This window comes from Cinclus cinclus, chromosome 31, assembly GCF_963662255.1.
Source record: "Cinclus cinclus chromosome 31, bCinCin1.1, whole genome shotgun sequence".
Classification (NCBI taxonomy): Eukaryota; Metazoa; Chordata; class Aves; order Passeriformes; family Cinclidae; genus Cinclus; species Cinclus cinclus.
The window spans coordinates 1,424,086-1,450,545 of NC_085076.1; the positions used below are offsets into that span (position 1 = coordinate 1,424,086).

Sequence of the window (26,460 nt, forward strand, 5' to 3'; positions counted from 1 at the left end):
CACTGGGGGCATGCTGGGCACTGGGGGACACTGGGGGCACTTGCGGGCACTGGGGGCACTGGGGGACCCCACCTATGGGCAGTCATATACCTGTGTACGTCCCACTGTTCCCGTGTGTTCTCAACATTCACGGGTAGGTGGGCACAACTTGGGGATCACGTGTGAGGCTGCACAGGCTCCCCAGCTCCCCAGAGCTCCCTGTGCCCCCAGAACCCACAGGGCCATGCCCACCCCCCTTCTACTGCCATCAGTGACTCCCCATTCCACATCCAAGTGCTCCCATAACCCTCAGAGATTTCCCCATTCCCTCCCTACTGCACTCCCAGTACCTCCATGGCCTCCCTGCTTCTCCTCCCAGTGCCTCTCCATTTCTCCCAGTAGATCCAGGTTGTTCCCATTCTCTCTCCCAGTAGCCCTGTCCTCTAAGTGCCTCTGCAATGCCCCTCTCAGCACTCCCAGCACACCCACGGCTCCTCATCTCTCCTCCCAGTGCCAGGGGAGCACAGGACTCCTTGCCCTCTCATTGGCAACAAAATGCAGCTTTTTGGTTCAACTGGCAGACATGGTGTTTCTTTGTTCAGCTCTGTCGGGCTTTAGGAATGGGATTCTCCAATTTTGGGCTGCCACTAAAAACCAGCGCACTGGTTTCCCTTTTCTGCTGTCTCAAACGCCTCCTGTGCCATGTTCCCCACACAGTGGTGTCAGAAAGGCCTTGGGGCGTATTCCTCATCTTTCCTTTTTCCTCAGGACTCAGGATCAGGCCACGACACAGGGTGGGGTGTCACGGACAGGAAAAGTTGGATGTCTTTTGAGGCATTCTGAAACACCTGTGTGTGGGTGGGCTGGCTCAGGCCTTGCTTTTGGTGACACATGGCCCCATGTGTCAGTCAATCCGTCAGCCATGGCACACACTAGGGACAGAGTGAGACTCTGCCATACCCAGCTCCTGAGTGGCTGAGTGACCAGGAGTCCCAGCCTGGGACAGGGCCCTTGGTGGCCCAAGGACTTAAAAGGCAGAGCATGAGGTGGCCAAGTGTCTGACGTTGTCAGCTCATGGAGTGTCTGCTCCATTCACGCTGTATCCCAAACAATTTTGTCTTGGTTTAAAAGAGAAACCTCTGCCAAGGAAAGGAGGATGGAAATGGAAATGGAATGGAAAGAGGACCCACACCTCCAAATTATTATAATTGGAAAAACTTTTTGGCTTGCACCAAAAAGAGTAAGAAAAGGAATAGCAGTTCATTACTAGGAAGTTTGTACATCAGAATAAGACAGAAAACAAGACAAGAACAGAAATTTCCGATCCTCTCAGAGCCGTTTGTTCATCTTTGATGTCGTTATGAACACGGCCAGCAGGGGGCGCTGCTGCAGGGAGCACTTCCGGCCAGCAGGGGGCGCTGCTGCAGGGAGCACTTCCGGCCAGCAGGGGGCGCCCCGCTGCCAGCTCCAACCCCTCAGGGGCCATGGCGGCCTCGGCCCCGTGAGGGACCAGGGGAAATCGCTCCTTTTGCAAACTCACGGGCACCAATCGCTCCCGCCATCACCGCCGGCAGCAGGCAGAGCAGACGGAGGCAGCAGGATGGATCCCAGTGCCCGGTGCCAGCGTAGCAGTGTCCTGGGGCCAGGCACACACCCTGCGCAACCCCCGCCACTGCTCCCCCTGATCCCCAAAGGAAGGAAGGCGGCACCAAACCCCAGGCAGGTCTCAGGTGCACAGCAGCACCTCCCGTGCCTTTGCACCACAATCCCTGAAAACCCTCAGCCTTTCACTGCCTTTTCCCCCTTCAGCCCTGGCACAGCAGCTCGGGGAATGTTCAATTGCCCTGGGATGTTGAGGAAAGCAGGCGCTCCTTGCTGGCACTGCCAGGGCTCCTCAGGGGGTTCCACAGCACCTTTGGCGCTGCTGCTCTTCCTGGGCCACTGCTGGTCCCGACACAGCAGCCACAGCAGGAGGAGGAGGAGAGGGACCAGGAGCAAACCCTTAATGAGCTGTTGTCATTCGGGCCGTGGTTTCTGCAGTTCAGCTGTGCTGCTAAACCATCTCAGTGCACAAACACATGGTTCTGCAGCCTCTCCTGCGGACTTTGGGCTCCTGTGTGAGCACTGGACACATTTGGGGGCTCAGATGCCCGCAGGTCTGCCCCCAAGAAATGTTTTTGACTGCCAGGAAGGTTTCTTGGATCGTCACCATGACCACTGCTCAGGGATGGGCATTGGCCAGCCCTGCTCTGGCCAGCCCCAGGTGGCAGCCAGGACCTGAGGCTCCCCCCACCCCCTTGCCTTTGATTCTGGCAGCTTTTGAGCCGCTGCAAAGGTGAGAATTCTGTGGGGGGAAATGGCCTGGCTGTGGTTTGCTGAGCCCTGCAAGAAGCACAAAACCCCGTGTGAGCCCAAGCAGTGGCTCTGCGAGGGCCTTTGATGGTTTTCAGAGCAGGGCTGCCTGGAAACCTCCCATGCAGGGGCAGCTGTGAGGGAACCAGTGCGGAAATGCAGCAATTGATCATTTGGTCCCTGTTCCCAAGGGTCTGAGAGAGTCCCAAAACTCCTGCAAATCCCACAAGGATCTGCTCAACAACCTGAGCAGAACCCTGCACAGTGCAAGCTGAGGCAGCAGAGTTGAAAAACCAAAAAGCATTTCTCTCGGTTTAATCCAAAATCTGCACTTTGTGTGCAGTTAGAAGCACAAATGTCCGGTATCCCCTGGCACTGGGGGAGGGAATGGGGAGCCCCTGGGGGAATTTGGAGCACTGGAACGGGAATTCTGGGCTGCCCTGCAAGGGACCTCCCCACTCATGGCCACCTCCCAGCCAGGGTGGGAATCCATGAGATCCAAACGTAGGTGGGACACACAGGGGGGGCACTCGGGCAGGGACCTCCAGTTCCCCCAGTGCCCCCTGTGTTCCCAATGTCCCCCAGTCTCACAACACATTATTGTAGACGGCACTGGGGTCCCAATGTTGCCCGGGGGGTCCCGGCAGCTCATCGTGGTCACCTGGGGGAGGTGACAGGGGGGACCCTGAGAGAGACTCTGGGGTTGGGGACATGGGTGGGGGTGTCACCCGTGCGTGACGGGTCCCTGTCCCCCCCTGTACTCACCCCCTGCCCTCTCAGTGCACACAATGTGGGGGTCCAGCGCTGCCCCCTCCTCCGGGGGTCGAGGGCTCCTGGGGAGGCCTGCGGGGATAAGGGGGGGTCTGTGGGAGTGTGGGGCTCTCTGCAGTGAGGGTAAAATGGGGGTTCAGACCAGGAGACCCCCACTCACCTTTCCTGTGGCTTCCTGAGGACTGCAAAGGAAAGGAGAGAGGGGTGACTGTGGGGATATTGGGAGGCTTGAACACCCTCGGGACTCCTGACTGCCCCCTGAGACCGAAAACGCCTCCAAAAAGTCCCTGATAGAACGCCCAAAATCACTGCATGACCCTCCAGGACCTCCCCAAATCCCCCAGGACTTCCTATGGAGGTGTCTGGGGACTCAGCTACACCCAAGTCAGGAACTGTTGGAGCCACCCTCTGCCCCCACACTCTGAGGGGCTTCACCCCAATCCCTGGGACCCCCATGCCCCCCCATTATCACCCACCCTGGCGGTGCCACCAGTGACAGCCCCCGATGACAGCCAGGAGCAGGAGCAGGTACAGGAGGGTCCTGCCGACATTCAGAGCCACTGCAGGGGACAGAGGGTGCCGGAGCTCCCCTGGTCTCTCTGAACTGCCTCGGCTAGCTCGGGGTCAGAGAGATAGGGGATTTTTTTATCCGGCATGGACAAAGGCAAAAGATTAGAGGAGGCTCTCCTTCCCGGGATGATCCAAGTTTATTGTCCTGAAGTGTTCCAGGGAGAAGAGAGAGAGCATGGGAAATGCGGGGTGTTTTTAATCCCATCTCAGAGGAGGATTAACCCTTGGTCACAGCCCCTCAGGGCTGGCCAGGGGGAAAAGGGAGGGGTTAAGGGAAGGGGAGAACCACGCTACAAACCAAGAGGGGAAACAGAACAAACCATCCTCAGTGCAACACAAAACCATAAATGTGCATTACAACAGGAGGGGACAGCGCAGGGTCACACTGAACCCCGTGGGTCCTGAAAACCCCAGTGACCCCATGTGACCCCACCTGTGAACCCGAGGGGTCCAGTGGTTCCCTGTGGTGTCACCTCCAGGGCCAGCTCTGGGCTGAGTGCCCGGAACACGCGGTGCCCGTCCTGTCCCAGCTGGTTGGTGGCCATGCAATGGTAGGTGCCCGAATGTCCCACATCGACGTCCCCAAGCTCTAGGAGGGGACCCCGGTCCAGCTCCTGCCCAGGGAGCAGCCAGGTGAAGGTGAAGCCAGGTGAAGGTGACAGGGGCTGAGCCCACCTGCACCGAGCAGCGCAGGGTCACGGGGTCACCTGGGCGCACCTGGAGTGCCGGGGGACCGGGGGTGATGGTGGCATTGGCCACGGGAACTGTGGGGACACAGACAGGGCTGGCACCTGTCCGGGGAGGATGGGGATGCTGTGGGTGGGGTCACCCCCAGCCCGAGGGTCCCGCTCACCCAGGACAGTGACATTCAGGGGGACACTCTGGGCCACGCTTTCACCGTCGCTGACCCGGCACTGGTAGTGGCCGCTGTCATTGTCCCCAACGTGCCGCAGCTCCAGGCGGGGGCCGGTGCCCAGCGTTGCCCCCGAGTTTCCCGGTGCCAGGAGAAGGACAGGGGACCTGTCCCCATGGCCACCGAGCAGCTCAGCACCAGGCTGTCCCCCAGTGTCACCTTTCCCCCGGGGGGCTGCACTGACAGGGACACCCCCAAGGGTGGGACACAGGAGAGACTGGGGATCTGGGATGAGTGGGGGACACCAGGGAGCAGTGAAGGACGCAGGGAGGGGGATGATCAGAGAGTGGGGGATCCCAGTGTCCTAGTTTGAGAGACAGGTGTTTGCTCAAGAAAACAGAAGCCTCCCTTTAAACTGTAAAATGCGATCCTTCCTTCATACAGATTATTACGATTTTGAAATTAAGGGAGCTCTCAGGCAAAGATATGGGGGTAGGAATAACAGTTCTTTACTAGTATATCTAACAAGACAAACAAGAACAACACCAGCTATGAAATTAGCCACAAACAGAACAGTAACTCAATCCCAGTGTTTTTTGGCTGCAGGCACCTTTTCCCTGAGCTGCAGTTCCCAGTGCTGGAGGCGGGCAGGTCCCGCAGAGCTGCAGGAGGGCTGGGGGTGATGGCAGCGCTGTCCCAGGGGGAGAGAGAGAGAGATAGAGAGAGCCCTCTGCTCACAGTGTTGGTTCCGAAGCTCAGCAGAGTGCTGGATGGTGGCAGGTTACAGCGAGAAGGCAGCAGGGCAGGGTCCAACAGCAGTGAGGATGGCTCCCGACGCTGGGATGGCAGGGATGGGGCCGAGGCGGCGATCGTCCTTCTCATCCGAACTCCGAGGGGGAAATGGGATGAGGCCCAGCCTTCCGCTTCTTCTTCTGGCTGTTTGAATCTCGAGGGGTTACCCTCCACTCTCCCCACCCCTTGTCACCAGGGCCCAGTCAACAGGTATCTTAGCATGACAATGGGGAAGATTCCACAGAGGGAAAAGGGAAAGAACCAACCCCCAACACCCAGTTAGGAAGAAGGGAGTGCAGAGATGGCGACGAGGACTGCAAAGGAGGGGAAGGGTATTGGGGTTCCAGCCTTGGGGGTGCTCACCTTGCACCGTCACTGACACCAGCGCTGACACTTTCATTTCTGAGGGCACCCAGCCCGTGCAGCGGTAGCGGCCACTGCTGTGCAGCTGCAGAGGGGACAGGGACAGCTCGGTGCTTGTGATGAACCAACTCAAATCCTTGTCATCCTCGTAAAATCGCAAGCTGGTGACAGGCTAGTCCTGCAACCCCCGGCAGCGCAGTGTCACCGTGTCCCCCTCCAGCAGTGCCCGTGCTGGCACCTGCAGCACCAGCGGCTCTGTGGGACAGCAGGGTCCCGTCACACTGAGGAGCCCGAGACAGCTCCAAAGTGGGTGCCCATGGCACCGGGGACATCTGGCTGCAGTGTCCAGTGTGCAGGAGGGTCCCAGGGACACCAGGAGCAGCCCCGTGGCACAGCTGTCACCAGTGGGGTCCCACCGCACTGGGGTGCACTGGGATGCACTGGGATGTCCCTGTGTGCAGGGGACAGGCTCTGGCCACCCAAGGGCTGCGAGTCCGACCACGGACTGGAGCCCACCCAGAGCTCTCAGGGAGTCACCCTAAGCATTTCAGATCCCCCCTCACCATTTGACACCAGCACGCGGGGTCTGAGCCCACTGCTGGGTCTGTCACACGTGTAGGTGCATCCCTGTCTCCCTGTGTCTTTGTCCCCAACACTGCCCCTATTCCCCAAGGTTCCTTTTACCACATCCTTGTCCCCACATCTCTGTACCACAGTTCCCATCCTCCCCTCCCAGTTCCCCTGTTGATGTCTCCCTGTTGCTGTCCCCACCACTCTGGTCACACTGGTGTCCATGCCCAGACACTGGCTCTGTTTGGCCTTGGGGACCTCAGGGGACCCCACAGCCCCCCCTGTGCCCTCTCCCCACCGGTCTCTGCCTCACCAGGGCCCATCCCTGGGGTGTCAGGCCCGTGCCCAGGGCACTCACCCCACAGGAGCAGCGCCACCTTCCCGGCCATCCCGGTGTCCCCGGCCATGGGCACTGGCTGTCACTCGCTGCCAGGGCCACCTGTCCCCTGGCTGGCGGCTCTTGGGATGAAGGGACAGGAAGCGAGCTCAGGTCTCATCCTCGTGTGTAGGTGGCCCTTGGTAGGGGAGGGGTGTGGACAGGATGGGGGCAGGGTGGGGACCTTGTGGGACATGGGGGTGAGGGTGGGACATGGTGGGGACAGGATGTGTCCACAATTTGGAGGCTGGGGCGGTGCAGGGGGCCAGGGATGAATTTCCATGGCATGTGGGTCCAAGGGTTTTGGGTGTATAGGGAGACGAGGGACCCTTGGGAATTGGTTTTCTGGGGGTAGAAGCAGCCCCTTGGATCGGATAAAGACAGTGGTGGTTCTGGGTAATGGGAGTGCTGGGGTGAGGGCTCCCCGGGGGAAGAGACCAAGGGAATGGGGGTGCCAGGGCTGGGTTCCCACATGAATGGGGGTCCCAGGGATGGGCAGTGGCTGGGTGGGCACAGGGGTCACAGCTCCTTCACCGAGTGTCTCAAATTTTGGGGTGGCTCAGAGCCCAGCACAGCTCCCACAGGGTGGTCATGGCCAGGGGGGCTCCCCAGCCTTGTCCTGGAAGGTTCTGGCTCTCTGCCCCACACACCCCTGGGCATTTTCCCAACCCCACATTTCCTGGCTCAGCCATCCCAGGGAACACCTGAGCAGGTCACAGGTGGGGGATGCCAGGAAGGGGAAAAGGGGGCTGGGGGTGCAGGCAGAGGTTGAGGGGGCTGGGGGGGATGGAGCTCTCTGGCCATGTCCCTGCGCCCAGGATTTTCACTTTCTCTTTCCTGCAGCAGAAGGAAGAGGCCGTTTATGCTGAGGCCAGGACATGGATTCTGGCCTGGGGGGCACATCCAGAGGGGTCCTGCCCTGAGGGAAAAGGGCTCCTCTGAAGTGCTGATGCCTGGCTCTTGTCCTGGGGTCTTGTGCCAGGGGGGTCCTCGTCCTTGATTTAACTGATGCCCAGTTGGACGAGACAAAATTATACATCCACAGAATAAAGGCAAAAATATTTTCTTTCATCGTTTTGGTCACAGTCAACAATGAAATCAGAAAAAATCAATCGGGTAATGAATAAAATATTCGGATTTCTAGAATCCCTTAAATGCTTGCTCTCTTAGCAAGTCACTCACAGTACAAACAAATCACAGGGAAATGAGATGTTTTGGCTTTCTTCAGGAGCCCAGTGGTGCATCCCAGAACAGCATTTGCTTGTGGATAACACAGAGTGTGGAATCTCCCTGAGTGTCCAACAGGTCCATGGGATTGTTCCCTGCCTGCCGGGCTGCAGCCCAGCCCATAAGGAAGGCTTTTGTTGGGCCAGAGTTAGGAACTCTGCCCATTTTTCTCATGCCCACCCTGAAGCTTGATTTCCTTCCCATGGGTTGTGCTGCCAAAAGGGCAGAAACTCTGTTCATCCATGGAGCAGGGATTGCACAGCAATGTGTGGAAATGCCCGTGTGTCCCTCAGGCTCTGATTCCCTGGTAAATCCACTGCAGCCTGCCCTGAATTCCCCTGCCTTGGCTCTCCCTGCTCCTGCTGTGACAGCCCTGTGCCCCAGAGCCATGTGGGGATCTCCTGCTCGGTATTTCCACACTTTTGCCTCTCTTCTGGCGTCCACATCCAGAACCCAAGCCTTCTTTGAGAGAGGTTCCAAAGTGCAGTTGGTTGCTGAGCAGATCCTTGTGGGATTTGCAGGAGTTTTGGGTCTCTCTCAGCCCCTTGGGGACAGGGACCAAAGGATCAATTGCTGCATTTCCACACTGGTTCCCTCACAGCTGCCCCTGCAGGGGGGGTTTCCAGCCAGCCCTGCTCTGAAAACCATCAAAGGCCCTCGCAGAGCCACTGCTTGGGCTCACACGGGGTTTTGGGCTTCTTGCAGGGCTCAGCAAACCACAGCCAGGCCATTTCCCCCCACAGAATTCTCACCTTTGCAGCAGCTCAAAAGCTGCCAGAGTCAAAGGCAAGGGGGTGGGGGGAGCCTCAGGTCCTGGCTGCCACCTGGGACTGGCCAGAGCAGGGCTGGCCAATGCCCATCCCTGAGCAGTGGTCATGTTGACAAGTTCCAGGAAAATTCCTGGCAGTCAAAAAACATTTCTTGGGGGCAAATCTGGGGGCATCTGAGCCCCCAAATGTGTCCAGTGCTCGCACAGGAGCCCAAAATCCGCAGGAGAGGCAGCAGAGCCATGTGTTTGTGCACTGAGATGGTTTAGCAGCACAGCTGAACTGCAGAAACCACGGCCCGAATGACAACAGCTCATTAAGGGTTTGCTCCTGGTCCCTCTCCTCCTCCTCCCGCTGTGGCTGCTGTGTCGGGACCAGCAGAGGCCCAGGAAGAGCAGCAGCTCCAAAGGTGCTGTGGAGCCCCCTGAGGAGCCCTGGCAGTGCCAGCAAGGAGCGCCTGCTTTCCTCAACATCCCAGGGCAATTGAACATTCCCCGAGCTGCTGTGCCAGGGCTGAAGGGGGAAAAGGCAGTGAAAGGCTGAGGGTTTTCAGGGATTGTGGTGCAAAGGCACGGGAGGTGTTGCTGTGCACCTGAGACCTGCCTGGGGTTTGGTGCCGCCTTCCTTCCTTTGGGGATCAGGGGGAGCGGTGGCGGGGGTTGTGCAGGGTGTGTGCCTGGCCCCAGGACACTGCTACGTGGGCACCGGGCACTGGGATCCATCCTGCTGCCTCCGTCTGTTCTGCCTGCTGCCGGCGGTAATGGCGGGAGCGATTGGTGCCCGTGAGTTTGCAAAAGGAGCGATTTCCCCTGGTCCCTCACGGGGCCGAGGCCGCCATGGCCCCTGAGGGGTTGGAGCTGGCCCCGGGGCGCCCCCTGCTGGCCGGAAGTGCTCCCTGCGGCAGCTCCCCCTGCAGGCCGGAAGTTCTCCCTGCAGCAGCGCCCCCTGCTGGCCGGAAGTGCTCCCTGCAGCAGCTCCCCCTGCTGGCCGGAAGTTCTCCCTGCAGCAGCGCCCCCTGCTGGCCGTGTTCATAACGACATCAAAGATGAACAAAGAGCCCTCAGCAGGTTGGAAATTTCTGTTCCTATGTTGTTGGTTGTTTTGTTCTGTTCTGCAAATTTCCTAGCAATGAACTGTTATTCCTTTTCTTAATCATTTTCCTGGAAGCCCCAGAATTTGCGCAAATACAAGAATTTGGAGGGACTAGTCCTCTTTCTATTCCATTTCCTTTTCCATTCTCCTTTCCTTGGCAGAGGTTTCTCTTTTAAACCAAGACAGATTCCAGCTCCTGGGTTCCAGCGTGGATTGGACACACACTCCAACAGCAGACGTGGTCAGACCCTTGGCCACCTCATGCCTTACCTTTTAAGTCCTGGGGCCACCAAGGTCCTCTCCCAAGCTGGGACCCCTGCTCAATCACCACTCAGGAGATGAGTTTGGCAGAGCGTCACTGTGTCCCCAGTGTGCCATGGCTGACAGACTGCTGGACACATGGGGCCCTGTGTCACCAAAAGCAAGGCCTGAGCCAGCCCTGCCACACACAGGGGTTCCAAAATGTCTCGAGACACCAACTTTTCCTGTCGCTGACACCCCACCCTGTGCCATGGCATGATCCTGACTCCTCAGGAAATGAGGGATGCTCAGGAAACTCCTCAGGGCTGTTGTCAAATCATCGTGTGGGGAACACGGCACAGGAGGCGTTAGAGAGAGGGGAGAAGGGAATCCAGAGCACTGGTTTTTACTGGCATCCAAAAATTGGAGAATCCCATTCCTAAAGCCCAACAGAGCTGAACAAAGAAACATCATGTCTGCCAGTTGAACCAAAAAGCTGCATTTTGGTGCCAATGCGAGGGCAACAAGTCCTGTGTTCCCCTGGCAAGGGGAGGAGAGATGAGGAGCCGTGGGTGTGCTGGGACTGCTGAGAGGGGCATTGCAGAGGCACTGGGAGGACAGGGGGACTGGGACAGAGAATGGGAAGCACCTGGATCTACTGGGAGAAATGGAGAGGCACAGGGAGGAGAAGCAGGGAGGCCATGGGGGTACTGAGAGCACAGTGGGGAGGGAATGGGGAAATCTCTGAAGATTGTGGCAGCACTTGGATGTGGAATGGTGAGTCAGTGGTGACAGTGGAAGAGGGGTGGGGATGGCCTTGTGGGGTCTGGGGGGCAAGGGTAGCTTGGGTGCCCTGTGCATCCTCTCATGCATGACCCCCCAGTTCTGCCCACCTATCCGTGAATGTTGGGACCCCATGGGAGCTATGGGGGGGACACACTTGTGTGTCTACCCGTAGCTGAGGTCCACCTCTGCCCCCAGTGCCTTCAGTGCCCCCAGTTCCCCCAGTGCCCAGCCTTGCCTCAAGTGTCACAGCACATTCCCGTAGATGTCCCCAGATTCCCTTGGTCGCCCATGGGTTGCTGGCAGCTCCGCGTAGGTCACCTGATGATCCTGGAGTGTGGTGGCACGGGGGGACGCTGCAAGAGACACTGGCTGTGGCATCTGGCTGGGGGGACACTCATGGGTGATGTGTCCCTCTGTGTGTGTCCCAGCCTGGACTCACCCCCCATCTGCTTGGTGATCACGACGTGGGTGTACAGCACCTCCCCCTCCTCTGGGGGGGCTGGGGGCTCCGGAAGGGGCCCTGAGGGAATAAAGGGGATGTGTGAGAGAGACAGGGGGGTCTGGGGGTTGGGGTCAAAGATGGGAGTGTGGTTTGGGCTCCCCACTCACCTTTCCTGCTGCTTCCTGGCAGCTGCAAAGGAAATAGGGCAGGGGTAACTGTGGGGTCCCAGGACCTTGACCCCTCTCAGGAGTGCTGAAACCCCTCTGCATCCTCAATTTCGCCAATGACCCCGGAGGCCCCCTCCTGCCCCCCAGAATCCCTGAACCACCCCAGTACACTGGACCATCTGAGTCCCTAGAAGCTCTATCTGGACAGGGAGGGAGACCCTCCAAATTCCCCCAGAATCACTGAAAGGACCCCCAAAATCCCTGCAAGGGCTTGCAACACTACCCCAAATCAGTCAGGACCCTGAGGAAAAGTCCTCTGGGCTAAAAGCTGCCCAAATATGTGGCTGTAAGTGCCACGCCATCCTCCCCACACTTCTATGACCCACCAGATCCCTGGGGCCCCCATTGTCCCCATTGTCACCCACCCATGTTGTTCCACCGGCGCCAGCCCAAAGCTCCACCCACGAGCACCAGGAAGAGGAGGGACCCGCCAAGCCCTGCGGCCACTGGAGGGGACAGAAGGGACACATCAGGGTCACCTGTCACTCCAGGGGTCCTGCAATCCCAATCATCCTGTCTGACCCCACCTCTGTTTCCACGGTGTCCAGTGGTTCCCTGTGGTGTCACCTCCAGGGCCAGCTCTGGGCTGAGTGCCCGGAACACGCGGTGCCCGTCCTGTCCCAGCTGGTTGGTGGCCATGCACTGGTAGGTGCCCGAATGTCCCACATCGACGTCCCCAATCTCCAGGAGGGGGCCCCGGGCCAGCTCCTGGCCGTTGTGGTGCAAGGTGAAGGTGACAGGGGCTGAGCCCACCTGCACCGAGCAGCGCAGGGTCACGGGGTCACCTGGGCGCACCTGGAGTGCCGGGAGACCGGGGGTGATGGTGGCATTGGCCACGGGCACTGTGGGGACACAGACAGGGCTGGCATGTGGCCGGGGAGGATGGGGATGCTGTGGGTGGGGTCACCCCCAGCCCGAGGGTCCCGCTCACCCAGGACAGTGACATTCAGGGGGACACTCTGGGCCACGCTTTCACCGTTGCTGACCCGGCACTGGTAGTGGCCGCTGTCATTGTCCCCAACGTGCCGCAGCTCCAGGCGGGGGCCGGTGCCCAGCGTTGCCCCCGAGCCCTCCCGGTGCCAGGAGAAGGAAAGGGGACCTGTCCCCATGGCCACCGTGCAGCTCAGCACCAGGCTGTCCCCCAGTGCCACCTGTCCTCCGGGGGGCTGCACCGACACGGACACTCCCGAGGGTGGGACCTCTGTGGGGAGACGCAGGAGAGACTGGGGATATGGGAGGAGTGGGGGACACCAGGGAGCAGTGCGGGTATCAGAGATGGGGCGGATCTGAGTGGTGTGGAGAGGTCCCAGTCAGGAAAAAAGGGGTGCAGTCATGGAGGCGAGGATTGGAAGAGAGTGGAACGGACCCCCAGGAAGGATGGGACATTGAGCGAGGTGATGTATGGAGAGGGCTCTAGGGAACCCCAGGGAAGATTTTGGGGACCCGGACAGGGATGGTGGGACATGTGGACAATGGAGGGAAAGTGGATAGGGAGGGGCAGCTTCTCCAGGGAGGGGTGAGGGGACCTGTTGGGGGATGGAGGCACCAGGGAAAGTGATTGGGAGGGCTCAGGGAGGGGGCTGGGAAGGCAGGGCAGCACGGAGAGGGTTGAGCGGGGATGGGAGACCTGGGTGGGCTCTGAGGGCTCCCGTGCCCATCCCCGCACTCACTGCGCACCGTGACGCCGAGCTGGGCACTGATCTTCTGCACGGTCCCCTCTTCAGAGCTCACCTCGCAGCTGTAATTCCCCGTGAGGGAGAACCCCACGGCGGGCACCAGGAGGTGCGGGGACACCTGCGGGCCCCCCACCCTCTGGCCATCCCGGTAGAAGCTGTACAGGAGGGGGACTGGGGGCCGCAGAGGGCTGGGGGTGCTGAGGCAACTGAGATTGAGGGGGGACCCCACGGTGAGCTTGGGGGGACCCTCCAGCACTGGCACTGAGAAGAGCTCTGGGAAGGAGATGGGGGTGGGGAGCGTGACTCTGATTGCACTGAGAAGTGGCTTTGGGGGTGTCAGGATATTTGGGTTCCAGCTGTGGGGGTGCCCACCGTGCACTGTCACTGACACTGGTGCTGACACTTTCATTTCTGAGCCCACCCAGCCCATGCATCGATAGCTGCCGCGGTTTTGGATCTGCTGGGTGGAAAGGGACAGCTCGGTGCTTGTGATGGACCCACTCAAATCCTTGACTTCCTGGTAAAATCTCACGCTGGTGACAGGCTTGTCCGACCAGCCCCGGCAGCGCAGTGTCACCGTGTCCCCCTCCCGCAGTGCCCGTGCTGGCACCTGCAGCACCAGCGGCTCTGTGGGACAGCAGGGTCCCGTCACACTGAGGAGCCCGAGACAGCTCCAAAGTGAGTGCCCATGGCACCGGGGACATCTGGCTGCAGTGTCCAGTGCACGGGAGGGTCCCAGGGACACCAGGAGCAGCCCCGTGGCACAGCTGTCACCAGTGGGGTCCCACCACACTGGGGTGCACTGGGATGCACTGGGATGTCCCTGTGTGCAGGGGACAGGCTCTGGGCACACGAGGGCTGTGAGGCCACCCACAGACTGGAGCCCACCCAGAGCTCTCAGGGAGCCACCCTGAGCATTTCAGATCCCCCCTCACCATTTGACACCAGCATGGGGGAGCTGAACCCACTGCCTGGTCTGTCACACGTGTAGGTGCCACTCTCGGTGACAAGGAAGCTGTCGCGTCCATCCTGCCCCCAGCGCTGCCCGTCCTTGTACCAGGTGGTGGCACCGGCGGTGCCCGAGCCCTGGCAGGTCAGTGTCACCCGGTCCCACAGCACCGCCGGCGTCCAGGGGGGCTGCACGAGGAGCTGGGTGGTCTGGGCACCTGCGGGTGACAGGGGACACCAGCCTGCCAGGGCCAGCCCGGGGCTGGGGACAGCGGGGCGGGGACATGGCATCCCCCGAGGACTCACCAGCGAGGCCGAGGGTCTGGGCTGGAAGGGAGAAGGGACAGGGCTGGGTGGGGGTGGCCCTGCAGGGACAGCAGCACCTGGGGCACCTGCCGTGGTGTCTGTCCCCAGAACTGTCTGTTCCCATGGGGACACTGGGGTAGCACGGAGGTTTGGAGGACAGGGACACCTCAGTCCCCCTGGGCTGAGGCAGGACATGGGGACACTGTGAACATCCCATGTGTGCACAGGTCACCTCCACCAGCCCTACAGCACCTGTCCCCATGGCCACATCCCCATGGCCCTGTGCCCCTGATCCCATTGCAATGGCTCCTGTCCCCATGGCCCATCTGCACAGGACGAGGCCCTTGTCCCTGCCCCTGCAACCCTTTCTCCCTTTCCCTGTCCCTACAGCTGCCCCTATTCCTCAAGGTTCCATTTCCCTCATCCTTTCCCCACATCTCTGTTCCTGTGTTCCCATCCCCACATCCCAGTTCCCCTGTTGCTGTCCCCACCACTCTGGTCACACTGGTGTCCATTCCCAGGCACTGGCTCTGTTTGGCCTTGGGGACCTCAGGGGACCCAACAGCCCCCCTGTGCCCGCTCCCCACCGGTCTCTGCCTCACCAGGGCCCATCCCTGGGGAGTCAGGCCCGTGCCCGTGGCACTCACCCCACAGGAGCAGCGCCACCTTCCCGGCCATCCCGGTGTCCCCGGCCATGGGCACTGGCTGTCACTCGCTGCCAGGGCCACCTGTCCCCTGGCTGGCGGCTCTTGGGATGAAGGGACAGGAAGCGAGCTCAGGTCTCGTCCTCGTGTGTAGGTGGCCCTTGGTGGGGGAGGGGTGTGGACAGGATGGGGGCAGGGTGGGGACCTTGTGGGACATGGGGGTGATGGTGGGACATGGTGGGGACAGGATGTGTCCACAATTAGGAGGCTGGGGCGGTGCAGGGGGCCAAGGATGGGTTTCCATGGCATGTGGGTCACAGGGTTTTGGTTGCAGGGGGACAAGAGGGACCCTTGGGAATCGGGGTTCTGGGGGAAGAAGCAGCCCCTGGCATGGGATCACAATAATGGCGGTGCTGGGTAATGGGAGTGCTGGGGTGGGGGTTCCCCGGGGGGAGAGACCAAGGGAATGGTGGTGCCAGGGATGGGTTCCCACAGGAATGGGGGTCCCAGGGATGGGCAGTGGCTGGGTGGGCACAGGGGTCACAGCTCCTTCACAGAGTGCCTCAGATTTTGGGGTGGCTCAGAGCCCAGCACAGCTCCCACAGGGTGCTCATGGCCAGGGGGGCTCCCCAGCCTTGTCCTGGAAGGTTCTGGCTCTCTGCCCCACACACCCCTGGGCTTTTTCCCATCCCCACATTTCCTGGCTCAGCTGTCCTGGGGAACACCTGAGCAGGTCACAGGTGGGGGAATGCCAGGATGGGGAAAAAGGGGCTGGGGGTGCATGCAGAGGTTGGGGGGCTGTGGGGGATGGAGCTCTCAGGCCATGCCCCCACCCGCAGGACTTTCAGTTTCTCCTTCCTGCAGCAGTAGGAAGAGGCCGTTTATGCTGAAGCCAGGACGTGGATTCTGTCCTGGGGGACACATCCAGAGGGGTCCTGCCCTGAGGGAAAAGGGCTCCTCTGGAGTGCTGATGCCTGGCTCTTGTCCTGGGGTCTTGTGCCAGGGGGGTCCTCGTTCTTCAAGGGGTGCCACGTCCTTGGGGATTCCTGTCCTACAGGGGGCACATCCTGGGCACCTCAGTCCTGGGATCTCTGAGCATTCCCGTTGCCCCCACTCGGGCCCTGACACATCTCGGATGCCCAGACCTAAGGGGGTTCTTGTTACAACCTTGCCCTGATGATGGGAAATCCCAGGCTACATTTGAATGATCTCCCTGTTGCCCAATTGGAGGAGGCAAAATTATACATCCACAGAATAAAGGCAAGAATCTTTTCCTACATGGTTTTTATTACAGTCAACAACGAACTCAGCAAATATCAAACTGGCAATGTATAAAATATTCTGGTTTCTACAATCCTTTAAATGCTTGGTCATTCCGCAAGTCACTCACAGTACAAACAAATCACAGGGAAATGAGATGGTTTGGTTCCCTTCAGTAGCCCAGTGGTGCATCCCAGTACAGCGTTTGCTTGTGGATAACACAGAGTGTGGAATCTCCCTGAGTATCCAACAGGTCCATGGGATTGTTCCCTGCCTGCCGGGCTGCAGCCCTGCCCATAAGGAAGGCTTTTGTTGGGCCAGAGTTAGGAACTCTGCCCATTTTTCTCGTGCCCACCCTGAAGCTTGATTTCCTTCCCACGGGTTGTGCTGCCAAAAGGGCAGAAACTCTGTTCATCCTTGGAGCAGGGATTGCACAGCAATGTGTGGAAATGCCCGTGTGTCCCTCAGGCTCTGATTCCCTGGTAAATCCACTGCAGCCTGCCCTGAATTCCCCTGCCTTGGCTCTCCCTGCTCCTGCTGTGACAGCCCTGTGCCCCAGAGCCACGTGGGCAGCTCCTGCTCGGTATTTCCACACTTTTGCCTCTCTTCTGGTGTCCCCATCCAGAACCCAAGCCTTCTTTGAGAGAGGTTCCAAAGTGCTGCTGGTTGTTGAGGAGATCCTTGTGGGATTTGCAGGAGTATTGGGTCTCTCTCAGTCCCTTTGGGACAGGGACCAAAGGATCAATTGCTGCATTTCCACACTGGTTCCCTCACAGCTGCCCCTGCAGGGGGGGTTTCCAGCCAGCCCTGCTCTGAAAACCATCAAAGGCCCTCGCAGAGCCACTGCTTGGGCTCACACGGGGTTTTGTGCTTCTTGCAGGGCTCAGCAAACCACAGCCAGGCCATTTCCCCCCACAGAATTCTCACCTTTGCAGCAGCTCAAAAGCTGCCAGAATCAAAGGCAAGGGGGTGGGGGGAGCCTCAGGTCCTGGCTGCCACCTGGGGCTGGCCAGAGCAGGGCTGGCCAATGCCCATCCCTGAGCAGTGGGGCTGGGCCATGGCCGGGCCCCACACCTGGATGGCCACTGGCTCCCAGCAGGAGGACTTTGGGAGCTCCTTCCTGCCTGGGGCTCCATTCCCAAGCTGCTCTTGCCGGCTCAGATCCTGCACGGGAGGAGGGAGAATGGAGAAGTCTGGAACCCCCCGGAGCCACCATCCCCCAGGACAAGACCCCCTCGGGCAGGATGTGTCCCCCTGGGACAGGAACCCCAGGACAGGAGCCCTGGATGTGCCCCCCAGGACAGAACCTGCCCCGTGTGGCTCTCAGCACAAACAGCCTCTTCCTCCTGCTGCAGGAGAGAGAAAGTGAAAGTGTTGGGGGGCACAGCTGGACACCCCCATGCCCCACAGCCTCCCCACCCCTCCCTGCAGACCCCTCACCCTCTGCTTCCCCCACCCTGGGGTTCCCCCAACCCATTCCCTGATCAGGTGTTCTACAGGATCATCAAGTCTGGAAGAGAGAGGGGTTCGGGGTTTGTGTGAAATTGAGGGATTAAAGGAAGGGAATAGAAATTGAAGATTGGAAAATGTCCCTGGGACGTCAGGGGGACGGAGACCCACAGACACTTGGAATGTTCCTTTGGGGTTTAGGTGACCTCCCCAAACCACGGGACATCCCGGGCTACAGAGCTGGGCCCTTAGTGACCCGAAAATCTGAGGTACCCAGGGCAGGAGCTGTGACCCATGGGGCCTGCCCAGCCACTGCCCATCCCTGGCACCCCCATTCCCCTGGGACCCCAACCAAGGCACCCCCATTCCTTCTGTCCCCCTGCCCTGGGACCCCCATCCCAGGAATGCCATTCCACATGGTCTCCATACCCAAGGATCCCCATCCTGGCAGTTCCAGTGTCTGGGACCTCCCCTTCCCTTGTGGACCATGATTTTCCCCAGGACCCCCATGCCCCTGGAACCTCCATCCCGGGGATTTATCCCATGATCACAAATCACTGGAGGCTACTTTGTTCTGGGACCCTCATCCCCAACTCTGACTCCACCCAAACCTTGGGACCCCCATTCCCATGTGGCCCCATCCCTGGCAGACAAGCGCCATGACAGCCATCCTTGGTCCCAGCACCACCTCAGCCACCAAATTGTGGACACATCCTGTCCCCACCATGTCCCACCATCACCCCCATGTTCTACAAGGTCCCCACCCTGCCCCCATCCTGTCCACACCCCTCCCCAACCAAGGGCCACCTACACACGAGGACGAGACCTGAGCTCGCTTCCTGTCCCTTCATCCCAAGAGCCGCCAGCCAGGGGACAGGTGGCCCTGGCAGCGAGTGACAGCCAGCGCCCATGGCCGGGGACACCGGGATGGCCGGGAAGGTGGCGCTGCTCCTGTGGGGTGAGTGCCCCGGGCACGGGCCTGACACCCCAGGGATGGGCCCTGGTGAGGCAGAGACCGGTGGGGAGGGGGCACAGGGGGGCTGTGGGGTCCCCTGAGGTCCCCAAGGCCAAACAGAGCCAGTGCCTGGGCATGGACACCAGTGTGACCTGAGTGGTGTGGACAGGAACAGGGGAACTGGGATGTGGGGATGGGAACAGGGGGACAGATATTTCATGTCTGGGATGTAGGGGCTGCTGTGGGAACAAGGACACAGGGAGACAGGGATGCAGGGACAGGGACAAGGGCCGCATCCCATGCAGATGGGCCATGGGGACAGGAGCCATCGGAATGGGATCACGAGCACAGGGCCATGGGGATGTGGTCATGGCGAGAGGTGCTGTAGGGCTGGTGGAGGTGACCTGTGCAAACATGGGGTGTCCACAGTGTCCCCATGTCCTGCCTCAGTCCAGGGTGACAGAGGTGTCCCAGTCCTCCAAATCTCCGTGCTACCCCAGTGTCCCCATGGGAACAGACAGTTTTGGGGACAGACACCACGGCAGGTGGCCCAGGTGCTGCTGTCCCTGCAGGGCCACCCCCACCCAGCCCTGTCCCTTCTCCCTTCCAGCCCAGACCCTCGGCCTCGCTGGTGAGTCCTCGGGGGATGCCATGTCCCCACCCCGCTGTCCCCAGCCCCGCGCTGGCCCTGGCAGGCTGGTGTCCCCTGTCACCCGCAGGTGCCCAGACCACCCAGCTCCTCGTGCAGCCCCCCTGGACGCCGGCGGTGCTGTGGGACCGGGTGACACTGACCTGCCAGGGCTCGGGCACCGCCGGTGGCACCACCTGGTACAAGGACGGGCAGCGCTGGGGGCAGGATGGACGCGACAGCTTCCTTGTCACCGAGAGTGGCACCTACACGTGTGACAGACCAGGCAGTGGGCACAACCCCCCCGTGCTGGTGTCAAATGGTGAGGGGGGATCTGAAATGCTCAGGGTGGCTCCCTGAGAGCTCTGGGTGGGCTCCAGTCCGTGGGTGGCCTCACAGCCCTCGTGTGGCCAGAGCCTGTCCCCTGCACACAGGGACATCCCAGTGCATCCCAGTGCACCCCAGTGCGGTGGGACCCCACTGGTGACAGCTGTGCCACGGGGCTGCTCCTGGTGTCCCTGGGACCCTCCCGTGCACTGGACACTGCAGCCAGATGTCCCCGGTGCCATGGGCACCCACTTTGGAGCTGTCTCAGGCTCCTCAGTGTGACAGGACCCTCCTGTCCCACAGATCTGCTGGTGCTGCAGGTGCCAGCACGGGCACTGCTGGAGGGGGACACGGTGACACTGCGCTGCCGGGGCAGGCCTGATAAACTACTCACCAGAGTGCAATTTCACAAGGATGGGAAGGATTTATGGGGGCACCTCAGTCGCACCGAGCTGTCCCTGTCCCGTCTGCAGGTGCACAGCAGTGGTCGCTACCAATGCGAGGGCTTGGTGGGCTCAGAAATGAAAGTGTCAGCGCTGGTGACAGTGACAGTGCATGGTGAGCACCCCCACGGCTGGAACCCCAATATCCTGACACCCCAAAGCCACTTCTCAGTGCACTCAGTGTCACGCTCCCCACCCCCATCTCCTTCCCAGAGCTCTTCTCGGTGCCGGTGCTGGAGGGTCCCCCCGAGCTCACCGAGGGCTCCCCCCTCAATCTCAGCTGCCTCAGCACCCCCAGCCCCCTGCGGCCCCCAGTCCCCCTCCTGTACAGCTTCTACCGGGATGGACAGAGGGTGGGGGGCCCACAGGGGTCCCCGCAGCTCCTGGTGCCCGCCGTGGGGTTCTCCCACTCGGGGAATTACAGGTGCCAGGTGAGCTCCAGGGATGGGGCTGTGTGGAAGAGCAGCGCCCAGCTCGGCGTCACGGTGCGCAGTGAGTGCAGGGATGGGCACAGGGAGCCCCGAGAGCCCTCCCAGGTCTCCCATCCGCACTCAACCCTCTCCATGCTCCCCTGCCTTCCCAGCTCCCTCCCTGAGTCCTCCCAATCGCTTTCCCTGGTGCCTCCATCCCTCTCCAGGTTCCCTCACCCCTCCCTGGGTAAGCGGTCCCTCCCTCTTCTTGGTTCCTACATTGCCCAACTTCCCCGTCTGGGTCTCTAGAATCTTCCGTGGCCTTCCCTTCAGCCCTCTCCATGAGACACCTCCCTCAATGTCCCATCCTTCCTGGGGGTCCCTTCCACCCTTTTCCAAGCCTCACCCCCGTGTCTGGGCCCTGTTCTTCCTAACTGGGATCTCCCCACCCCTCTCTGATCCTGCCCCTACCCTGATTTCCTCACATCGCTCTGGTGTTCCCCACTCCTCCCATCTCCCCACTCCCTCCTGTGTCTCCCCACAGAGGTCCCACCCTCGGGGGTGTCCCTGTCGGTGCAGCCCCCCGGAGGACAGCTGGCACTTGGAGACAGCCTGGTGCTGAGCTGCACGGTGGCCATGGGGACAGGTCCCCTGTCCTTCTCCTGGCACCGGGAGGGCTCGGGGGCAACGCTGGGCACCGGCCCCCGCCTGGAGCTGCGGCACGCTGGGGACAATGACAGCGGCCACTACCAGTGCCGGGTCAGCAACGGTGAAAGCGTGGCCCAGAGTGTCCCCCTGAATGTCACTGTCCTGGGTGAGCGGGACCCTCGGGCTGGGGGTGACCCCACCCACAGCATCCCCATCCTCCCCGGCCATGTGCCAGCCCTTTCTGTGTCCCTGCAGTGCCCGTGGCCAATGCCACCATCACCCCCGGTCCCCCGGCACTCCAGGTGCGCCCAGGTGACCCCGTGACCCTGCGTTGCTCGGTGCAGGTGGGCTCAGCCCCTGTCACCTTCACCTGGCTCCACAATGGGCAGGAGGTGGCCCGGGGTCCCCTCCTGGACATTAGGGACGTCGATGTGGGACATTCGGGCACCTACCATTGCATGGCCACCAACCAGCTGGGACAGGACGGGCACCGCGTGTTCCGGGCACTCAGCCCAGAGCTGGCCCTGGAGGTGACACCACAGGGAACCACTGGACACCTCTGGATCACAGGTGGGGTCACACTGAGTCTTTGGGATTGCAGGACCCCAGGAGTGACAGGTGACCCTGATGTGTCCCTTCTGTCCCCTGCAGTGGCCGCAGGACTTGGTGGGTCCCTCCTCTTCCTGGTGCTGCTCATGGGTGGAGTTGTGGGCTGGCGCCGGTGGAACAACATGGGTGGGTGACAATGGGGACAATGGGGGCCTTGGGGTGCTGTGGTGACACCGGAATGTGGGGGTGATGGGGCAGCACTTACAGCCTCTGATTTGGTCTGCTTTGTGCCCTGAGAACTTTTGTTCAGGGTTTTAAAAGATTTAGGGTCATGTTGGAGGGCCTTGCAGGGATTTTGGTGGTACTTTCAGTGATCCTGGGGGAATTTAGAGTGTTCCACTCCCTGACAAACTTGAGCTTCTAGGGGCTCAGATGGTCCAGTGCACTGGGGTGGTTCAGGGGTTCTGGGGGCAGCAGGGATTATCAGAGGACACCGGGGAAACTGAGGGTGCAGTGGGGTTTCAGGATTCCTGAGAGTGGTCCGGGCCCTGGCGACCCCACAGTTACCCCCTCTCCTCTTTCCTTTGCAGCTGCCAGGAAGCAGCAGGAAAGGTGAGCGGGGAGCCCAAACCACACTCCCGTCTTTGACCCCCAACCCCCAGAACCCCCATTCTCTCTCACACATCCCCTTTATTCCCTCAGGGCCCCACCGGAGCCCCCGGCCCCCCCAGAGGAGGGGGAGGTGCTGTACACCCACGTCGTGATCACCAAGCAGACGGGGGGTAAGTCCAGGCTGGGACACACACAGAGGGACACGTCACCCATGAGTGTCCCCCCAGCCAGATGCCACAGCCAGTGTCTCTCGCAGCGTCCCCCCGTGCCACCACACTCCAGGATCCCCAGGTGACCTACGCGGAGCTGCCAGCAACCCATGGGCGACCAAGGGAATCTGGGGACATCTACGGGAATGTGCTGTGACACTGGGGGCATGCTGGGCACTGGGGGACACTGGGGGCACTTGCGGGCACTGGGGGCACTGGGGGACCCCGCCTATGGGCAGTCATATACCTGTATACGTCCCACTGTTCCCGTGTGTTCTCAACATTCACGGGTAGGTGGGCACAACTTGGGGATCACGTGTGAGGCTGCACAGGCTCCCCAGCTCCCCAGAGCTCCCTGTGCCCCCAGAACCCACAGGGCCATGCCCACCCCCCTTCTACTGCCATCAGTGACTCCCCATTCCACATCCAAGTGCTCCCATAACCCTCAGAGATTTCCCCATTCCCTCCCGACTGCACTCCCAGTACCTCCATGGCCTCCCTGTTTCTCCTCCCAGTGCCTCTCCATTTCTCCCAGTAGATCCAGGTGCTTCCCATTCTCTCTCCCAGTAGCCCTGTCCTCTAAGTGCCTCTGCAATGCCCCTCTCAGCACTCCCAGCACACCCACGGCTCCTCATCTCTCCTCCCAGTGCCAGGGGAGCACAGGACTCCTTGCCCTCTCATTGGCAACAAAATGCAGCTTTTTGGTTCAACTGGCAGACATGGTGTTTCTTTGTTCAGCTCTGTCGGGCTTTAGGAATGGGATTCTCCAATTTTTGGCTCCCACTAAAAACCAGTGCTCTGGATTGCCTTCTCTGCTGTCTCAAACGCCTCCTGTGCCCTGTTCCCCACACAGTGGTGTCAGAAAGGCCTTGGGGGGTATTCCTCAGTCTTTCCTTTTTCCTCAGGACTCGGGGTCAGGCCACGACACAGGGTGGGGTGTCACGGACAGGAAAAGTTGGATGTCTTTTCAGGCATTCTGAAACACCTGTGTGTGGGTGGGCTGGCTCAGGCCTTGCTTTTGGTGACACATGGCCCCATGTGTCAGTCAATCCGTCAGCCATGGCACACACTGGGGACAGAGTGAGACTCTGCCATACCCAGCTCCTGAGTGGCTGAGTGACCAGGAGTCCCAGCCTGGGACAGGGCCCTTGGTGGCCCAAGGACTCAAAAGGCAGAGCATGAGGTGGCCAAGTGTCTGACGTTGTCAGCTCATGGAGTGTCTGCTCCATTCACGCTGTATCCCAAACAATTTTGTCTTGGATTAAAATAGAAACATCTGCCATGGAAAGGAGGATGGAAATGGAAATGGAATGGAAAGAGGACCCATACCTCCAAATTGTTATAATTGAAAAAACTTTTTGGCTTGCACCAAAAAGAGTAAGAAAAGGAATAGCAGTTCATTACTAGGAAGTTTGTACATCAGAATAAGACAGAAAACAAGACAAGAACAGAAATTTCCGACCCACTCAGAGCTGTTTGATCATCTTTGATGTCGTTATGAACACGGCCAGCAGGGGGCGCTGCTGCAGGGAGCACTTCCGGCCAGCAGGGGGCGCTGCTGCAGGGAGCACTTCCGGCCAGCAGGGGGCGCCCCGGGGCCAGCTCCAACCCCTCAGGGGCCATGGCGGCCTCGGCCCAGTGAGGGACCAGGGGAAATCGCTCCTTTTGCAAACTCACGGGCACCAATCGCTCCCGCCATTACCGCCGGCAGCAGGCAGAGCAGACGGAGGCAGCAGGATGGATCCCAGTGCCCGGTGCCAGCGTAGCAGTGTCCTGGGGCCAGGCACACACCCTGCGCAACCCCCGCCACCGCTCCCCCTGATCCCCAAAGGGAGGAAGGCGGCACCAAACCCCAGGCAGGTCTCAGGTGCACAGCAGCACCTCCCGTGCCTTTGCACCACAATCCCTGAAAACCCTCAGCCTTTCACTGCCTTTTCCCCCTTCAGCCCTGCCACAGCAGCTCGGGGAATGTTCAATTGCCCTGGGATGTCGAGGAAAGCAGGCGCTCCTTGCTGGCACTGCCAGGGCTCCTCACGGGGTTCCACAGCACCTTTGGAGCTGCTGCTCTTCCTGGGCCACTGCTGGTCCCGGCATAACAGCCACAGCGGGAGGAGGAGGAGAGGGACCAGGAGCAAACCCTTAATGAGCTGTTGTCATTCAGGCCGTGGTTTCTGCAGTTCAGCTGTGCTGCTAAACCATCTCAGTGCACAAACACATGGCTCTGCTGCCTCTCCTGCGGATTTTGGGCTCCTGTGTGAGCACTGGACACATTTGGGGGCTCAGATGCCCCCAGGTCTGCCCCCAAGAAATGTTTTTGACTGCCAGGAAGGTTTCTTGGATCGTCACCATGACCACTGCTCAGGGATGGGCATTGGCCAGCCCTGCTCTGGCCAGCCCCAGGTGGCAGCCAGGACCTGAGGCTCCCCCCACCCCCTTGCCTTTGACTTTGGCAGCTTTTGAGCCGCTGCAAAGGCGAGAATTCTGTGGGGGGAAATGGCCTGGCTGTGGTTTGCTGAGCCCTGCAAGAAGCACAAAACCCCGTGTGAGCCCAAGCAGTGGCTCTGTGAGGGCCTTTGATGGTTTTCAGAGCAGGGCTGCCTGGAAACCTCCCATGCAGGGGCAGCTGTGAGGGAACCAGTGCGGAAATGCAGCAATTGATCATTTGGTCCCTGTTCCCAAGGGTCTGAGAGAGTCCCAAAACTCCTGCAAATCCCACAAGGATCTGCTCAACAACCTGAGCAGAACCCTGCACAGTGCAAGCTGAGGCAGCAGAGTTGAAAAACCAAAAAGCATTTCTCTCGGTTTAATCCAAAATCTGCACTTTGTGTGCAGTTAGAAGCACAAATGTCCGGTATCCCCTGGCACTGGGGGAGGGAATGGGGAGCCCCTGGGGGAATTTGGAGCACTGGAATGGGAATTCTGGGCTGCCCTGCAAGGGACCTCCCCACTCGTGGCCACCTCCCAGCCAGGGTAGGACTCCATGAGATCCAAACGTTGGTAGGACACATGGAGGGGGCACTTGGGCAGGGACCTCCAGATCCCCCAGTGCCCCCTGTGTTCCCAATGTCCCCCAGTCTCACAGCATGTTCTCGTAGACGGCACTGGGGTCCCAGTGTTGCCCATGGGGTCCCGGTAGCTCATCGTGGTCACCTGGGGAAGTGACAGGGGGGACCCTGAGAGAGACTCTGGGGTTGGGGACATGGGTGGGGGTGTCACCCGTGGGTGATGAGTCCCTGTCCCCCCCTGTACTCACCCCCTGCCCTCTCAGTGCACACAATGTGGGGGTCCAGTGCTGCCCCCTCCTCCGGGGGTCGAGGGCTCCTGGGGAGGCCTGCGGGGATAAGGGGGGGTCTGTGGGAGGGCGGGGCTCTCTGCAGTGAGGGTAAAATGGGGGTTCAGACCAGGAGACCCCCACTCACCTTTCCTGTGGCTTCCTGAGGACTGCAAAGGAAAGGAGAGAGGGGTGACTGTGGGGATATCGGGAGGCTTGAACACACTTGGGACTCCTGACTGCCCCCTGAGACCGAAAACTCCTCCAAAAAGTCCCTGATAGAACGTCCAAAATCACTGCATGACCCTCCAGGACCTCCCCAAATCCCTCAGGACTTCCTATGGAGGTGTCTGGGGACTCAGCTACACCCAAGTCAGGAACTGTTGGAGCCACCCTCTGCCCCCACACTCTGAGGGGCTTCACCCCAATCCCTGGGACCCCCATGCCCCCCCATTATCACCCACCCTGGCGGTGCCACCAGTGACAGCCCCCGATGACAGCCAGGAGCAGGAGCAGGTACAGGAGGGTCCTGCCGACATTCAGAGCCACTGCAGGGGACAGAGGGTGCCGGAGCTCCCCTGGTCTCTCTGAACTGCCTCGGCTAGCTCGGGGTCAGAGAGATAGGGGATTTTTTTATCCGGCATGGACAAAGGCAAAAGATTAGAGGAGGCTCTCCTTCCCGGGATGATCCAAGTTTATTGTCCTGAAGTGTTCCAGG

General features: G+C 60.3%; 2 protein-coding genes across 2 annotated transcripts; one reads left to right on the top strand and one right to left on the bottom strand.

Moving 5' to 3' along the window:
* Positions 1-10,981: 10,981 nt before the first annotated feature.
* On the bottom strand, positions 10,982-18,133 carry LOC134055103 (Fc receptor-like protein 2). Its single transcript, XM_062511233.1, has 14 exons — positions 18,120-18,133; positions 17,682-17,751; positions 17,549-17,590; positions 17,316-17,405; positions 15,004-15,085; positions 14,338-14,358; positions 14,019-14,249; positions 13,456-13,710; positions 13,078-13,356; positions 12,339-12,608; positions 11,935-12,249; positions 11,773-11,853; positions 11,178-11,258; positions 10,982-11,091 (listed from the first exon to the last, which is right to left on the bottom strand). Exons 1-14 carry the CDS (start codon positions 18,131-18,133, stop codon positions 10,982-10,984), a joined length of 1,941 nt encoding a protein of 646 aa, XP_062367217.1.
* Positions 18,134-18,349: 216 nt separating this feature from the next.
* LOC134055104 (Fc receptor-like protein 2) lies at positions 18,350-22,628 on the top strand. The gene is made up of 11 exons (XM_062511234.1): positions 18,350-18,436; positions 18,548-18,629; positions 19,256-19,276; positions 19,365-19,595; positions 19,904-20,158; positions 20,257-20,535; positions 20,998-21,267; positions 21,357-21,686; positions 21,753-21,840; positions 22,353-22,432; positions 22,519-22,628. Exons 1-11 carry the CDS (start codon positions 18,350-18,352, stop codon positions 22,626-22,628), a joined length of 1,833 nt encoding a protein of 610 aa, XP_062367218.1.
* Positions 22,629-26,460: the final 3,832 nt, after the last annotated feature.

Excerpts from the sequence above, each read along its gene's own strand:
- LOC134055103 (XM_062511233.1), bottom strand. Across the intron at positions 17,591-17,681 it reads CAGGGTGGGGGAAGCAGAGG|CAGGAGGAAGAGGCTGTTTG; the intron begins GTGAGGGGTCTG and ends TCTCTCCTGCAG. Across the intron at positions 15,086-17,315 it reads GGGAGCCAGTGGCCATCCAG|AGCCGCCAGCCAGGGGACAG; the intron begins GTGTGGGGCCCG and ends CTTCATCCCAAG.
- LOC134055104 (XM_062511234.1), top strand. The coding sequence starts at position 18,350 with ATGACAGCCATCCTTGGTCCCAGCACCACCTCAGCCACCAAATTGTGG. Across the intron at positions 18,437-18,547 it reads TGTCCCACCATCACCCCCAT|AGCCGCCAGCCAGGGGACAG; the intron begins GTTCTACAAGGT and ends CTTCATCCCAAG. Across the intron at positions 21,687-21,752 it reads CACAGGTGGGGTCACACTGA|TGGCCGCAGGACTTGGTGGG; the intron begins GTCTTTGGGATT and ends TGTCCCCTGCAG.